The 17,255-nt window shown below is 33.4% G+C and overlaps 1 protein-coding gene across 1 annotated transcript; it reads left to right on the top strand.

Annotated features, from left to right (window-relative positions):
* The first annotated feature begins 12,082 nt into the window (after window positions 1-12,082).
* LOC110727691 lies at window positions 12,083-15,904 on the top strand. Its single transcript, XM_021907271.1, has 7 exons — window positions 12,083-12,851; window positions 13,019-13,305; window positions 13,469-14,102; window positions 14,398-14,741; window positions 14,818-14,943; window positions 15,062-15,208; window positions 15,392-15,904. The coding sequence occupies exons 1-7, from the start codon at window positions 12,083-12,085 to the stop codon at window positions 15,902-15,904; spliced, it is 2,820 nt and encodes a 939-aa protein (XP_021762963.1).
* Window positions 15,905-17,255: the final 1,351 nt, after the last annotated feature.

Here is a 17,255-nt window from a genome sequence, read left to right as displayed (position 1 = left end):
AAAGGCTACCCACCAATTTCTAATTAGCCAGCTAATTTACTAATCAATGTATAAATAGGGTGCTTATATAATATGTATGACAGGTCATAAGAGACATCAACCCAAATTTTTTTCCCTAAAAATGAAAGACCAACAAATAGTACCTATTTCTCTATGTGGTAATTCATCTTTAAAGACTAGATGATGCACATAAAATTGATAAATCAAATGGCAAAAACATCAAAAACTCTTCAAATCTCAAAACTTTTTGTAACATTTTTATTCTTATTCATATCCAAACAACCATTATTTGTAAAAGGATGGGCTATTGGTCCTGCAAAATATGTATTTAGCATTGAAAATGCAATGGACAATGGCATTATGAATGTCCATTGTAATTCAGAGAATGATGATCTCGGTCTTGTTCGCCTTCCTGTAAATAGCAATTATACACACGGATTCACAACTCAAATGTTCAAGACGATATCTTTCTTTTGTGAACTTATGATCCCTAGTCGCGCTTTCAAGGTTTTTGACACATTTAGAGACGTGGTAGAATTTGTGGATAGACAATGTGGAGGAAGACATTGTTTTTGGAAAGCAACCGAGAAAGGTATATACTTGTATCATATCCAAAAACATAAATACTACAAGAAGTTTGAATGGAGTAAGTATCCACCTAATAAGGAGGATCTTAAGAAGCTTGATGATTTTGATGATAATCATATAGATTTTGTTTCATCTTGATTAATTAGTGCATGATTTGCATGACATGAGACTCTATAAATCCATCTTCAAGCTAATTAACATGATGTATATATGTTAATTGTTAATTATGTCATATTTGTATCCATACAAGCATCAAACCAACAATTGTAAAACCTTGAAAGTTTAGAGGAATAATGCTTAGTTTTGTGATCCAAAATCAAATCAAGATGAATAATTTATGAGCGAGAGACTTTCTCATTTGAGGCATTTTATATATAAATAATTTAGAGGAATAATGCTTAGTGTTTTTTTTTTGTTGATATATGTAATATAATTTATTACATACTTTTTGTTTAAAAAATTAAAATTATATAAATCCATTTTTGATTAATCAAAATACGTGCGTGGCAATATATATATTCATGAAAAAGAGGCCAAGAATTTTAAATTTAGAATGCAAAATACAATTCTATAAACTTTTCATCATCTTATGTCTCGATAAATATTACTCGTATAACAATATCTTATATTTATGATTTTAATTTATTAAGATTTAAAAATATTGATGGTTAAAATTATTTTTTGGCAAACATGATAAACGAAATAGGTCAAGTAAAAAAGTATAGAGATAATAGGTTGATGAAAAGATAGTCAAAGTGTATGGCTGAAACTATACATGATAGTGAAGAGTCTCATAGTTCTATATTGGTTCGTTAAAATTTTCAACAAGATTGCCGAAGTGTGAAATAGAAATAATTAATCTACCTTCTTGTGGGAAAAGGGAGAAAATTGATGGGGAATCGATGAGTTCGTGTTAGAGTCTCACAATAGATCAATGAAAAATTGAAAAGTAGGCGTCTCAAGAAAATGAGATACATTATTTTTTGGTGCGAATGAAAAATGATACTACTATTATTTAAGTAGTATTTATTTTTTAATAGGAAGGGATGATATCACTATAATAATCTTTTAACAGATTTAAAAATTTCCTATACAAGTACTCCCTCCGTCCCTAAATTACATTCCTTTTTCTAGCATTTATTCCTCACATAATAGAGAGAAAGAGGAATGTAATTTAGGGACGGAGGGAGTATTAAATATTCTAAAATTAATGACATCACTTCTAAACTACTCCTAAATAATTTTAGCTGTTTTTGCATCATTCTTGACGGAGCTTTATTGGTGTATAAAAGTGACCAAATTTGATTCGGCCATTAAGGGTTTGTTCACATTTACTGAACTGAGCTGAACTGATTGGAGCTGAAATGAACTGAATTGATTGGAGCTGAACTGAATTGAATTGATTGGAGCTTAAATGAATTTTTTATAAGAGAAGGAAATTAGGAGCTGAACTCAACTGAACTGAATTGAATTGATTGGAGCTAAACTAAACTAAACTGAACCGATTGGAGCTGAACTGAACTAAATTGAATTGAAATTAAGCTGAAGGGAACAGGCCCTAAGATTGACAAACGTGCAAAACGAATCTTTAAATTTGTATCCCAACACACACATAAAACAATCAATTAGCAAAAAATCTTCTTGCTTAGATAATGGGAATTGTGAAAATTCTATGGAAGTTATCCTTAAAATGACTACTATTATACTAATTTTTTATTGGTTGATTTTTAATTTATTTTTTATGTCAAAATTAATAATAAATTTTGTTCATATTTTTAAAATTATTATTTTTTTTTATATTTTTACAAATTATAATTAATTTATGAATTGTTCTTTTAATTTCAATAATAATAAAAAGTGAATTATGGAAATTAATTCGGAAAATTATGCAAAAAAATTCAAAATTATTTCAAAATTAATAATTAAATTTTTAAAATTAGATAAATGATTTATAATAATTTTGACATTGAAAATTAGTACTCCCTCCGTTTTTAAATACTTGCTTCACTTTCCTTTTTTCGGCCGTTTTTAAATACTTGCTCCATTTTCTTATTTGGAAAGTTTTTACAATATTTAGTTCATTTCTCTCACCTAGTGGACCCAACAAATATCATATTTTTATAATTTCATATTCTCTCTCCTCCAATTTCTCCACTACTTTTGCTTTTTACAATTTTTTATTCTTCCACCAACTTCACTGCCTCCATATTTTATTACTTTTTCCAATTCTCCTAAAACTCCGCACATGGAGAAATGAAGCAGATATTTTAAACGGAGGGAGTATAATGGTAGTCATTTTAAGGTTGACTACCATAGAATCATCTTGAAACTGTTGCATAAGATCGTCTTCATCTAGCCATGCACTTGTATACCTAATAGGTAGAGTTATAACCAATGAGCTTTGATGGCGTGTGTAGAGGACTCGAACAATCTTCCTGGTTGGATTGTAGTGCCAAAAAGGGGCAAACTTGTTTGTTTGGACTTTGGAGAGCCTTAACATCTATGTTTTGACCAACAAGGCCAGATTATTGTTGTTATAAGTGAGTTGGTGTAAGAAATAGTTTGTCAAAAGAAGAAATAAAAGGGTGTAATTTATAGAAAGGATGAAACTATAAAGCTTAGAAGTGTTGTAACATTATGTCCATTTTATCAACATTTTAACCATGAAGAGAAGTTGTTGTACCTATTTTCTTATAAAAGTTTGTCTTATAAATTAAAAGTTTTGTTGTACCTATTTTGTTGTACCTTATTTGTTTAAATTATCAATAAGATTGTCTTATAAAAGTTTTTATAAACAAATAAAGACACAAAAGATTTTTAAGACTTGAACACTTTACCTTATTCAGTAATATTTAATTATAATTTTAATTCTGTAAATTTAACTTTAGTTCAACAAGAATGATGTCAATTTAATTTGTAAAAATAAGTTTAAATTAGTTTAATATAAATAATTTAAAGAACAAATTTAAGAGAGACTAAGGGCCGGTTCACATTTACTGAACTGAGCTTAACTGAACTGAACTGATTAGAGCTGAACTGAACTGAAGTGATTGAAGCTGAACTGAACTGAAGTGATTGAAGCTGAACTGAACTGAGCTGAAATGAATATTTTATGAGAGAGGGAAATTAGGAGCTGAATTGAACTGAACTGATTGGAGCTGAGCTGAACTGATTAGATCCGAACTGAAATTAAGTAAATGTGAACAGGCCCTAAGTAAAAATAATTTAATTCATTTATTATAATTTTAAATTTTAAAAAATACTTCGTATTTCAATACAGTAAAAATAAATTGAATTCAGTAAAAATTAGATTCGATTATACTCTTAATTTATTTTATTTATTTTTTTATTTTTATTTTTTTAATCAAAATGAGGTTACAAAAATACTCTCATATGTGACTTAATTCCACGCTTGACATCAACATGATGTTATTTTTCGACTTATCAAGGTCATCCACCAAAACACATACTTTTTTTTTAAAGCAACAAAACATGCACAAACTTAGGCCCTGTTCTCTTACGTTGAAATTCAGTTCAGTTCAGTTCAGCTCAGTTCAATTCAGTTCAGTTCAGCTCCTAATTTCCTTCTCTTATAAAATATTCATTTCAGTTCAGTTCATCTCAGCTCAGTTCAGTTCAGTTCAATTCAGCTCAGCTGAGTTCAGTCGTCAATGAGAACAGGCCCTTAGAGATCTTTAACCAAAATGACTACTTTTACAAAACTATTTACCAAAATGGCTATTTATCAATATTAATTCCAAATAAAACTAGCTAACTTATTTAACTTGGAAGGAAATTGTTTATTTCTTATTTTCCTTTGAACTAGTTTTTTTTTTTTTTTTTTTTTTTTTTTTTTTTTTTTTTTTGTAGGGTATTCCTTTGTTTGATTCACTTTATGCTTTTTTTTTTTTTTTTTTTTTTTTTACAGAAAAAAAAAATTAGTTAGTGGTATCATGATAAGAAGAAGAGATACAGGTTTATGTGGCCATGGCAAAACCATACTATTGTTTAAAATCGTCTTGTCTATTTGATGGGTACGTAATTTACATGCCCAAAATCAGTAGACATGCAGCAATAATAAGTGGTAACCAATAAACCAACTCAACAACTTTATTTCTATTTTGCCAAAAAAAATTTCTAATAAATAAAAATCGATAATGTAAGCAACTAATCGAATTTATTTCGAAGTAATAACTCTGGAGTAGTCATATCCTTCTCCTTGAGTTTAATTTAGTATTTTGCTATGGTTTCTAGTGGTCTTTTAATCGATCTAATATAAATAAACTGAAGTATTTTCTAATTAAGATGTAGATCATGATGTGGTTCGATTTTACTATGATTCCAATAATGTAAACGCTAATGAAGATTTTCTTAATTAGAAATTATGATCCTTTTGTAGTACTACCTTTTTCTTTTCTACTAACTCATTATGTTAATGAGGATTTTCTTAATTAGAAATTCTGATCCTTTTGTAGTATTAACTTTTTCTTTTTTGACAACAACTTTACAGTATTTTCATGATTGTTTTATTTTCATTTTATCATCAAACGAAGAAAAAAAACTAACCTTAGGTTAGTTGGGTGTACGATACACCCGGGTGTATATAACAAATTCTAGCATAATAGGGGTATAAAAAAATTATAAAAAATAGATAGTGAGTTAATATTTATTAAAGACTACTTACGGAATGTGAGATGAAATGGAATAATAAAAACTACTACTTGGAAATTTTGCATATGACCACCTTTTAAATCTTATTTTTTGCAAAAACACCACATTTTAAAAAAAATGTTGTTAAAGGCCACCAATTTTTTTAAAATTGTTGCAACTTTCCAACAATTGCCGGAAAGTGGATGTTGACCACTTTTTCCGACGTTGACCTAGAATGCGCATGTAGTCCAAGTGGCAAGGCATTAGTTCTTGGAGTGGAACAAGTGCATATATCTTTAAGTCGTTTTACAATAAATAAACGTACACCCGTTGTATACAAGTCTTTGTCAAATTAAATTTGCATGCCAATTTATAGATAATAATAATTTTTGATATAAAAGAAGGGTAATACTATACATTTCTTTTTGTTTGTCTTGTATTATTATTCTTATTTGGTTTTTTTTTTTTAGATTTAGCTTGTTCATTAAAATTTTCAACTTATAGCCCACTTGTGCTCTCCATCTATATTCTCATCAACTACAAAAGGCACACCATAATTAATATGGCCGGTTATTATTTAAAAAAAAAAATCAATATCAAGTCTTTCAAGATGAAGTATTTGCCGGAAATTGAGGTGGGAGAAAAAAGGGGATCAGAATCATCAGATCTTGAGGAGATAATTAAGAGTAAATTGCTGAACAACAACGACAATGAGTAAGCGGAAGAAGGCAATGTATTCGTAATATCAAGCCATCTAACATTTTGATTACAACCAGCAATTCAATAATGTTGTTATAAATAACATAAATACAATACCTTCACAAACAACAATCTTATTACATGCTAATAAGTAGTGTCGAGCAATACAAACTTATACAATCCCAAATAAAAACAAGTGTTATGTATGTACATACTATTAGGGGTGTCCGTTCGGTTTTTGGTTTGGATTTAGTCCAAATCCGATCCAATCCGAAATATAATTCGGTTTTCAATTTTCCAATCCGATCCGATCCGAATTTCTCTCTTGATCCAATCCGATCCAATCCGAATTAAAATTCGGTTATTTGCATCCGATCCGAAAATCCGAATTATAATACATTATTTTTTAGCGCCTAATACAATTATAAAAATAAAGCTTTACTATAAATAAAAGTCTTCAAAATCATGATTAAAATACACAGTTCAACGTTAAGTCATTAATTAATTAATACAAAGTCTCTAATTTATTTTATGTAGTATTATGTATTTGAGCTAAACTTCAAAATATACAAGCTTAATTTTACAATTCGGTTTTTGGTTTGGATTGGATCCAATTAGGGTCAATCCGATCCAATCCGAAAATCCGAATTTCCAAAAAATCTCAATCCGATTTAAAGTTCGGATCCGATCCGAATTGATAATTCGGTTTGGATTGGATTGGATTTCGGTTTTTATCCGAATTATGGACACCCCTACATACTATCAAGTTACATATATATAGGACCGAATCGTCTGACTGGTCAATCGCGATGAGGGGTTGGCACAATCCGCGCAAAGGCGTTAGAGGCATGACAAACCATATCTTTCACTTTCTTACACAATTTAAGATCACGAAGATATCGAAAAAAAAGATCACGAAGATATCGAAAATACATACGAGCGGCAGATGTCACAATTGGAGCAACAGGTCCAAGAAACTTGATGACAAGATATTTTTGCATGAGCACCATCAACGACCATTGGCGGACTTGGCCTTATGCCTGGTGGGTCAAATGACTCACCAGGGCCCAAAATATTTTTTAAGTTTTTTAAAAAAAAAAAAAAAAAAAAATTATTTTTTAAGTTTTTTTTTTTAAAAAAAAAATACTAACTTTGAACCTTTTGTTAATGTTGTTGGGTTTTTGATGAAATGTGAACCTAATGCTTGTACAAATTTTAATCTTGTCAATTATTAGTTTGTTAATTATTAGAGAGCTAAGCTTGTCATGTTGTCAATTATTAGCTTGTTAATTATTAGTTTGTTAATTTTAGTCTTGTCAATTTTAAGCTTGTTAATTATTAGTTAGTACTGTAATCTTGTCAATTTTCTATTTAGATGATCTTTGTAAATAATTTTTCTTGGGAATTTTGGTAATTTTTTTCTTTTTACATATTTGGTTATCAATTGTGACTCACCAGTCGGAAATTCCTGGGTCCGCCACTGTCAACGACAAGCACATTACCAAAGTGTAGATAGCAATCCAGGGTTCCTGCCATGAAAGACACAAGAGTTGTGTAGAATGAAATTAAGAGCAGTAAAATCCATTAATATCACCGACTTGCGTTTACTTCCGGTAGCGAAGATCCAAAGAAGACAAAACAAGACCATTGTTGAGAGGCACATTGTCAATATGTCAAAGAACATAAAAGCCTGGAAAGCTACCGACTTTATAAGAAGTGGAGTCCCTACAGCATGTTTATCTTTGACATCTTTATCATCTTGGACTGTTTCACCTGGAACGGTGAATGCTGCTGTGAAAGTTATTGTTGTCAAAAGTGCTGCTATTACACCCATTATCGTGTTCACATAGTCTTTCATCTCTTCCGTAGAAATACCATACACACTTCGGTAACCCATCAATTCTTCAAGATCCCCATTGAAAAGATATTCCAACTGCATCAAATGGAATTGATCCAATGCGAGTTTGTTATTCTTGTAGATAATCCAAGTAATAAATTATAAGAGGATGCCTAAGTTTCTTTTAGAGATAAAAGGATCCGTGTATCTTGATTGGTGGCAATATTGTAAATATAAATGCATTTTGAAAAATAGAAAAACATCATCATCTTCCTTGTAGTCGTTAGTTCATGACCTAATTCCATGGTTTCTTCCTCCTCCTTCCTTCATTTCCCACCCAGCTAACCACCTTCATCTTCTTTAATTTGTTTCCTACATCAAGCCGCTTCAATGGATTTCACCATTGAAGGAGTTTGTGTGATTTCTTTCCTCTATTGATTTCAACATTGATGGTGCTCATGAGATTCTTCATCTTCTTGCTCTAATCTCTATTGAAACTGTTGTGGTGTTTATTTTTCTTAAATGGAAAAAATAACCTTTTTTTTATAAGCAAAGGGACCAAAACACCATGTGATATTTGGAAATGAATTATGAAAATAAAAAAAATTCAAAAAAAAAAAAAAAACATAGTATAAAACTATAGATGCACTTACATCTTGTGGAAGGTGTCGAATCGAAGCTATCAGGTCGCCGGAAGTAATACCATTTCCATCTTCTATTTCTAGAAGATTCCTCATGTACCGTTTATCTGAACACATCAGAAAATGCTCTGCCTGGGTAAAGCGTCGAGATTCCAGTGCCAGATGCAATGGCGTTTTCCCCTCCTTGTCTTGGATCTCCAACAGCTTAATCAAATGCGCTTTTTCTCCAATGCCACTAATAAGTTCCTTCGTCATGGATGGTGGCTGGTTTACTAACATGTGCCAGAGCGTCCGACCATTATTGTCAACTCTTTTCGATGCTTCTGGGTTAGTCCATCCTGGTCTTGGCTGTTTGCTGCCTCTACATTTTCATCATGTACTTGCTTTATCACATCACGCCGCCACTCCACTGAATCCATCATGTTTGATTAGGCCAAAAAAATGCGTGCAAAATAGTATACATATACTCTTAAGAAAATGAAGTAAATAAATCAAATACTCCCTCCATTTTTTTTTTATGTGCGTCACTTGAGATTTTGCACTATTCTTATACTATCTTTGACTTAATTTTTAGTCTAATATGTAACTTATAAATATGACTTTTTTGGCTTTGTTACATTGTCTATTTTAAAATATATGTTGATTTTATAATTTTTAAAATATAATTTATTATATAATAATAATAATAAAAAAAGCGATCATATATCATTAAAATTATGTTTTTATTCCGATCCTACTCATTGGATGTAATACATAATTTTAAAATAGTTATATAGATAAATAAATAAAAAAATGATTCTCATTTACTATGAATTTTTTAAACACTCGTATGGTCGTAAGATGTAGTTCTAATATACTAATGGTTTAATCAACACTTTCGTTATATATATACATACAAAGTACGAAATATGTTAAAATATTGTATTTTGGTTTTTGTCCACGTTGTTTTTTATATGATAAAATTGTCGTGAAAGGCTAAAAGCACATGACCTGTCCTAGTGTGTATTCTATTCACCTAATTTTCATTTTATTGAACTAATCTAACCTTATCTTAATTTATCTTAACTTATTAAAAAAAAAATTTAATTAGTTGTAATTGGTAACCCTTATCAAAATTTATTCTTTCTAAATTAAACTTATCATACCTAAGATAAGTGAAAATAAGGAGGACAAAACAGGTCTCTAGTTGAGTTAAAAAAAAAAAAAAGGATGTATATTGATTGACAGGCTGACAGCAAAGCTGAATTTTTTTGTGTTACTAATAAAGAAGTGTTTTGGGGCTAAAATTGGTAAACTAATTAATTAAGAACCATACCGTTGTTAGTTATTACTCTGCAAGATTAGCACAGTCTCAGCTTAAGATTTTAATTCATTGCCAAATCAGTTTTTTAGATTAAATTTAATTATTTTTCTAATTTATAATTATGTAAGACTTCTTAAGACTCGATGAAATTTATCTGATCTCTTCAATCGCTCTAACTCATTTTTTACATATAAATTAAATTATTAAAATTTTTTAGAAATAAAAAAATAATAATAATTGAGTGCTAAATTGAGTCTGAAGTTGTGTCTTGAATTTTCAATATTCCACTTCAGATTTTATTAAGACCAAACTTCATAAATCTTTTAAAATAATAAAGTCTTGTCTTAAGACCGCAAAATTAGAAAATGATGATGTCATCTCAAATCTTAAGATTTAGGGCGAATCTTAAGATTTAGGGCCAATCTTACTTTAGGATTGGTATCGAACAGAGGAAAAAAAGGGGATGGCTACCAAATACTCCGTAATAAGTAATTTACTTGTTTACTATGATTGTTACATACCGAAATGCATTAAAAAAACAACTAACAATATATATGCAGTTTTATGAAAAACATAACTTTATTGGGTGAGAGGGAGTGGAATAGATACTTACCCAAGGAGCATCCTACTAGAAGATGGAGAATCGTTTCCTTACGTTTGTTACTCGTTCCAAAAAGCTGTTCTGCTACTTTTTGAATACAAACGTATTAATAAAAAAGCAGGTAGAATATGATTTGCTCTGAGTGCTTCATGAAGAGGTGTGTTTCCGTCCATGTTCTGTACCAACAATGGCATATTATACTCAAAATGACAACGATCCTCCTCTTTTGTACTTATAATTTCCGCATGATTGGCTTTAGCTCTAACAAAAGTTGACACGCATGGTACTAGTAACTCATATGGAAGAGATGATTTAGTATACGTAACATTATCCTTATCATAAACATTTAAGGATTGAGTAGTGCCACGATAAATCTTTGTATCGTAAGAATTTTGCATGAGAACATGAATTGGAGTGTCTCCATAAATGTCTGTTTGAGCACTAAGTGTCGGATATGTGCTAATAACCTGTATGATGAAATCCAAATATTCATCATATTCGATAGGAGTTCTCCGCTCTAACCGCATCAAGTTATGTAGCACATTTCTTCTCTTGGAATCTCGTGAGGACAAAAAATTTACAAATTCTTAAATGGATCTGGTTCACACTAATTTATTGTGGACCGCTAACATTAGAGAAAGTATGGTTGTTTTATTAATAAAAAAAAGGGTCACTATAATTAAAAAAAAGGTCACTATATTGAAATAAAAATTTATTTTGGTAATATATATGCCTAAGTGGTTATTTTTGTAATAAAATATTTTATATACTGATCAATATGAATAATAAAGGCCACTATGTTAAAATTAGGGTAATAGCGTCATATTTCAAGTTCACAATATTATTAAACGTTGTAGTAGTTTTAATAAAGGTTACTAGGTTAAAAATAAGGTTACTATGTTAAAAATAATGGTCACTATGTTCAATATAATGTCAGTTGCGTGTGTATAGACCTCGGGTCTACAATAATATTATTGTGGACCAGGTCCACACAAGTCTTTTTGCAAAAAATTTATTCCAAACTTGGATATGTTCTCCCTTATTATCTGGATATTTACCCCGTCGATTACTTCATAATCTTCCAATGTCTTGTTCTTCATCTTTTATCAAAAATAAATTTTTTTGAATGTTAATAATATTTCTTCATCACTTTCGTATTATTTGCAACTTTAGAGTATTATTGGTGAGATTTATATATTCCAAAGATGTAAATAATATGAAACGGAGGTAGTAATAATTCACCAATACATAATTTTAGAAAGAACTAAAATATAAGCTATAATAATGTTACCAAAACAATTACTCCCTCTATGTTTTTTTGAGTGTTAAAGTTTGACCGGCACATAATTTAAGGCAAATTAATTGACTTAAATAAAATGAGAGGTAAGTGGGGTAGTTAGAGTATTAAAAAATTGTTAAAGAAAGATAGTGGAGTTAATTGTTTATTAAAAACTAATGAATGTGAGAGGAAAGATATAATAAAAAAAGTAGTAGTGGGTTTGGGTGGAGACCATGAGAGGAGAGAGATATAATATTTTATTGAGGATATATTTTAGGGAATATTAGGATATATTTACTTAGCATATTTTGTGCTAAGATATCTTTTGATATTTATCTTTTTGGTAGTTTCCTAATCCGATGTTCATAGAGTTAGCTTGTATTATATATGCTTGCGTGAACATCAATGAGAATGAAGCCTTGTGTTTGATTGAATTTAGCATGGTATAAGAGTAAGGTTATTTTTTTTCTCATAAAACACAGCCATGGCTGGCGGTGATACTCTACCACCGCCACCACCACCAAAAATTGAAACCAATTCACCTTTTTATTTAGGAGCACATGATAGACCGGGTGATTTTATCACGCCGATTCGATTAAAATTGGACAACTTTGATGCTTGGGCGCATGCAATATATGTTGCTTTGTCTTCTCATCGAAAATTTGGGTTCTTGGATGGAACCATCACCGATTTTGTGCTGCCCGCAACCAAGGATGATTGGGTTGTGGTGCAATGTATGCTTGTGTCGTGGCTCATGAACACGATCGATCCGGAGGTAAAATCTATGCTTTCCAATTATGACAATGCTAAGCGTTTGTGGGATGATTTACATGAATGTTTTTGTGTGGTATACGGTCCTCGTATTCAACAATTAAAAGCTCAAATTAATCGTTGTGAACAACCTAAAAATATGTCTGTTGCAATTTATTTTGGTAAATCAAAGGTCTTGTGGGATGAAATTGCTAAGCTTGAACCTTTAATTAATTGCAAATGTGGAAAGTGTGTTTGTGATATTAGTCGACAACATGAAAAACGCCGTGAGGATGATCGACTGCAACAGTTTCTGCTTGGTCTTTGTTCTGAGTATTATGCTCAAACAAGGTCCAATATTTTGGCTCAAGATCCCTTACCTACGTTGAACAAAGCCTATCAACAGGTTTTGCAAGAAGAGCTTGTGTGTGGCTTTGATCGTGTTCGAGAGGACCCGCCTCCTGCCGTGGGGTTTGCTGTCCGTACAGGAGCTGGAAGTCGTGGTTGAGAAGGGTCGGCATCTGTTTGTGGCAAGTGTGAGAAGGTGGGTCACGAGACATCGAGTTGTTGGTCGGACAAAGTGTGTAACCATCACAAGAAAAGGAGTCATATTGGGGCCAAGTGTTTTGAGCTACATGGTTATCCTCCTACCATGGGTGATGGTAGCCAGGGGGGAAGTCCTCTAGTGATCGTAGTCAAGGGCCGGCACGTGCTAATGCTGTCTCGGGTTCGAATACTTCCTCTCAAGGTCAAGTGTTTTCAAGCGAACAATGGAAAACAAGTACGGGTTTGTTTTGTAATGCCAAAGTTTTTGAAAATCTCTTGAATGGTAAGTTTGATGTTTCTTCTTGGATTATTGACACAGGGGCTACACACCATGTTACACGAGAAAAGGCTTGGTTGTTTGATACAAAAAATTTTGAGTGTCCCGTTGGTTTACCTAACGGAGATACTGTGGTTGCTTCATTAATTGGGTTGGTTTGATTATCCGACAAGATTACTCGTTCTAACCACAGTTCTTTATGTTCCACACTTGAGTTGTAATTTGTTATCTGCATCACAACTTTCTGATGATCTTAATTGTACTGTCCAATTTAACCCTTATATGTGTGCTATACAGGACCAAACGAAGGAGCAGATTGGAACGGGAGCTAGGAGAGACAAACTATATTATTTTAGCACTTCGGATACGATGAACCATGTCGGTGTTGAAGTAACCTTAAGTTTGGAATTTTGGCATCGTCGTATGGGTCATCCTTCCGATAAAGTAGTTAAGTTGCTTCCTCATGTTAGTAGTAATAAAGAGAGTCTTGATAAGGGGTGTGAAGTGTGTATGCGTGCTAAACATCGTAGAGACAAATTTCCTTTAAGTGACAGTAGAGCTTCTAGGATTTTTGAGAAAATACATTGTGATTTGTGGGATCTATATCGACATGCTTCGTCGTGTGGAGCTCGTTATTTTTTTACTATTGTGGATGATTATTCTAAGGCGGTTTGGATTTATTTGTTGGTTGATAAAACCGAAGTTTTTCGAATGTTTTTGTCTTTTGTTGCAATGGTTGATAGGCAATTTTCCCAAACTATTAAAATTGTGCAAAGTGATAATGGTACGGAGTTTAATTTGTTGCTTGATTATTTTCATGGTACTGGAATTATTTTTCAAACCTCTTGTGTGGGAACTCCACAACAAAACGGGAGGGTTGAGAGAAAACACAAACATATTCTTGAGGTAGGGAGAGCATTAAGGTTTCAAGGTAGCTTGCCTATTTATTTTTGGGGGGAGTGCGTTTTGACCACAGTTCACCTAATTAATCTAACACCCACTCCTTTGTTACAAAACAAAACTCCATTCGAAATCTTGTTCAATAAAACCCCGTCTTTTGATGTCATTCGTACCTTTAGATGTCTTTGTTTTGCTCACAGAAAACCAACAGGGACAAATTTGCGAGTCGGAGTAGCTAGAAAATGTGTTTTTTTGGAGTATCCTTTTGGGAAGAAGTGGTGGCAATTGTACGATCTTGATTTGAAAGTTTTTTTTTGTCTCTCGAGATGTCAAGTTTGTAGAGGGTATATTTCCGTTTGGTAGCCCGGAGGATGTGAATATAGTGTCCATGGAATTTGGTCAAAGCAATGAAGTTCATGATGATTTTTTGGGGTGTGAAATGCTTCATGAGAACGAGATTTACACAGGGGATACAAATGCTGATTTATTACTTAATGATCAAGGGGACACGGGTCATGCCGCGCCTCACACAGACCTGGCCGCGACCAGGCCGTGGGACGATGATCCCAGCCGCGACCAGGCTACGAACCAGCCTGCCCAACAGTCTGTTCTGCGAGACACAACCCAGTCCGAAACCAGGCTGCGGGAGACTGATCCAAGCCACAACCTGGTTGCGGATCCCACTGCCTAGCACGGTAATTCAGGCGTGCAGCAGCTAGGCAGTGCCGTGTTCCCCCCCCGAGCAGCCTAGCAGTGCTGCTACTGCTTCTCCGCCACCCACCACCGAGCATGAACAAGGTATTGAGGCCTTAGGAAAGGGGTTTCGCGAGAAAATTCCATCGGTCAAGCTTCATGGTTCTGGGACTTATTCCGTTTGTACTAATAGTCCATCTCCGTCCTCTTCGTCTCTGAATCCTCCTTAATGTACACCATATATATCTTTTAGCACATTATATAAATTGTTACAAGTTTTCTTTCAATTATCGGAAGTTTATTGCAGCAGTTGTTCAGGGAAAGGATCCAAAATCCTTCAAAGAGGCTATGCAATATGAGGGTTGGAGAAGGTCTATGAAAGAAGAGATACATGCTTTAGAGGACAATGGTACTTGGTCCTTAGAGCAATTTCCGATCCCCCCGGCAAGAAAGCTCTAGGGAGTCAATGGGTGTATAAGATAAAATATTTGTCTAATGGTGATGTTGAGAGGTTAAAGTCTCGACTTGTTATATTTGGAAATCATCAGCGGGAAGGCATTGATTACAGTGAAACTTTTGCTACAGTAGCAAAAATGACTACAGTTTGGGCATTTCTTGCAATTGCAGCATCTAAGAATTGGGAACTGCATCAGATGGATGTTCACAATGCCTTTTTTACATGGTGATTTTGATGAGGAGGCATACATAAAATTGCCTCCAGGTTTTGAGAGCTCGGATTCTTCATTGGTGTGTTGTTTGAGGAAGTATTTGTACGGTTTGAAACAGGCTCCAAGGTGTTGGTATGCAAAGCTCACTACTATTTTGAAAGGGTATGGTTTTACACAATCTTATTCTGATTATTCTCTTTTCACGTACTTTAAAAGGGATATTCAAATTAATGTTTTGGTGTATGTTGTTGATCTTATTATTTCTGGGAATAATTGCGATGCGTTGGTGGTGTTCAAGTCTTATTTGTGTGATTGTTTTAAGATGAAGGACCTGGGTCCTTTGAAATATTTTTTGGGCATCGAGGTTGCTCGTAATCCTTCTGGTTTGTTTTTGTGCCAAAGAAAGTACACCTTGGATATTATTTCTGAGGCTGGATTGTTGGGGGCTAAACCGTGTGGGTTTCCTATGTAGCAAAATCACAAGCTTGGTCTTGTAACGGGCGAATTGATGGCTAATCCCGAGTCCTATTATCGTCTTGTAGGACGATTAATTTATCTTTCAGTCACTTGATTGGATCTTGCCTATTCTGTGCACATCCTCTCACAGTGTATGCAACAACCCCGTAGTGAGCATTGAGAGGCGGCTCTGCGAGTCGTTCGATATTTGAAGGTTACCCCGGTCAGGGAATTTTGTTGAGTGCACACAATGAACTAACTCTGCGGGGTTGGTGTGATTCAGATTGGGCGGCATGTCCAATCACTCGGAGATCATTGACAGGGTGGCTGGTATTTTTGGGTCATTCTCCTATTTCTTGGAAGACCAAGCTAGAAGCAACCTACAGTTGCTACATCTTCATCTGAGGCCGAGTACATGTCAATGTATTCTGCTACTTGCGAGTTAAAGTGGTTGAAGGCTCTATTATTGAGTCTAGGGGTGAATCACCCTAAGGCGATTCCGTTATTTTGTGATAGTCAGTCGGCACTACATATTGCTAAAAACTCAGTTTTTCATGAGTGCACGAAGCACATTGAGATCGACTGTCATTTTGTTCGTGATGCTATTGTAGACGGCTTGATTTCTCCATCTTATGTTCCAACAACTACGCAATTAGCGGACATTTTCATCAAAGCTCTTGGGAAGTCGCAGTTTGATTATCTCCTTTCCAAGTTGGGCACGTTTGATCCACATGCTCCAAATTGAGGGGGGGTATTGAGGATATATTTTAGGGAATTTTAGGATATATTTACTTAGCATATTTTGTGCTAAGATATCTTTTGATATTTATCTTTTTGGTAATTTCCTAATCCGATGTTCATAGGGTTAGCTTGTATTATATATGCTTGCATGTACATCAATGAGAATGAAACCTTGTGTTTAATTGAATTTAGCATATTTTAATGTATCTTTTTGCCAAAAAAGGAAGCGTAACACTTATTAATGTACGACCGGATTTGGTAAATGTAACACTTATTAAAACACGGAGGGAGTATATGGAAATCAGACTTGGCAATCCTGACCCATACCCGATGAGCCGACCCGAATGACCCGACCCATGTTCCCAAAACAACCCAAAACCCTAAATTAACCCGACATGACCTAAAAATGGAGTTGACCCGATTATGACCCGACACCCGAACTGACCCGACTTGAAGTTGACTCGATTAGAAGTGTTTGACCCGAACTAATCTGATACTCGTAATTGACCCCAACAGACCCAATACCCGAAATGTCCCGAACTAAAATTACCTTATAATTGAACTATAAATGTCTTGTGCCAAAAATAACTCAAATTGTTTATCTTCAACCGTAGAAAAAGCTCATA

The sequence above is a fragment of the Chenopodium quinoa genome, unplaced genomic scaffold (genome assembly GCF_001683475.1).
Source record: "Chenopodium quinoa cultivar QQ74 unplaced genomic scaffold, ASM168347v1, whole genome shotgun sequence".
NCBI classification, from domain to species: Eukaryota; Viridiplantae; Streptophyta; class Magnoliopsida; order Caryophyllales; family Amaranthaceae; genus Chenopodium; species Chenopodium quinoa.
Note: the sequence above shows the minus strand (reverse complement) of the source record. Positions and strands in the feature narration are given on the sequence as shown.

Bases quoted from the DNA above. Each gene is read 5' to 3' on its own strand.
- LOC110727691 (XM_021907271.1), top strand. From the start codon at position 12,083: ATGGCTGGCGGTGATACTCTACCACCGCCACCACCACCAAAAATTGAA. The intron at 13,306-13,468 runs GTTGCTTCATTA...TGTGCTATACAG, and splicing joins TACCTAACGGAGATACTGTG to GACCAAACGAAGGAGCAGAT. The intron at 14,742-14,817 runs GTTGCGGATCCC...CCCCCCGAGCAG, and splicing joins CTGATCCAAGCCACAACCTG to CCTAGCAGTGCTGCTACTGC.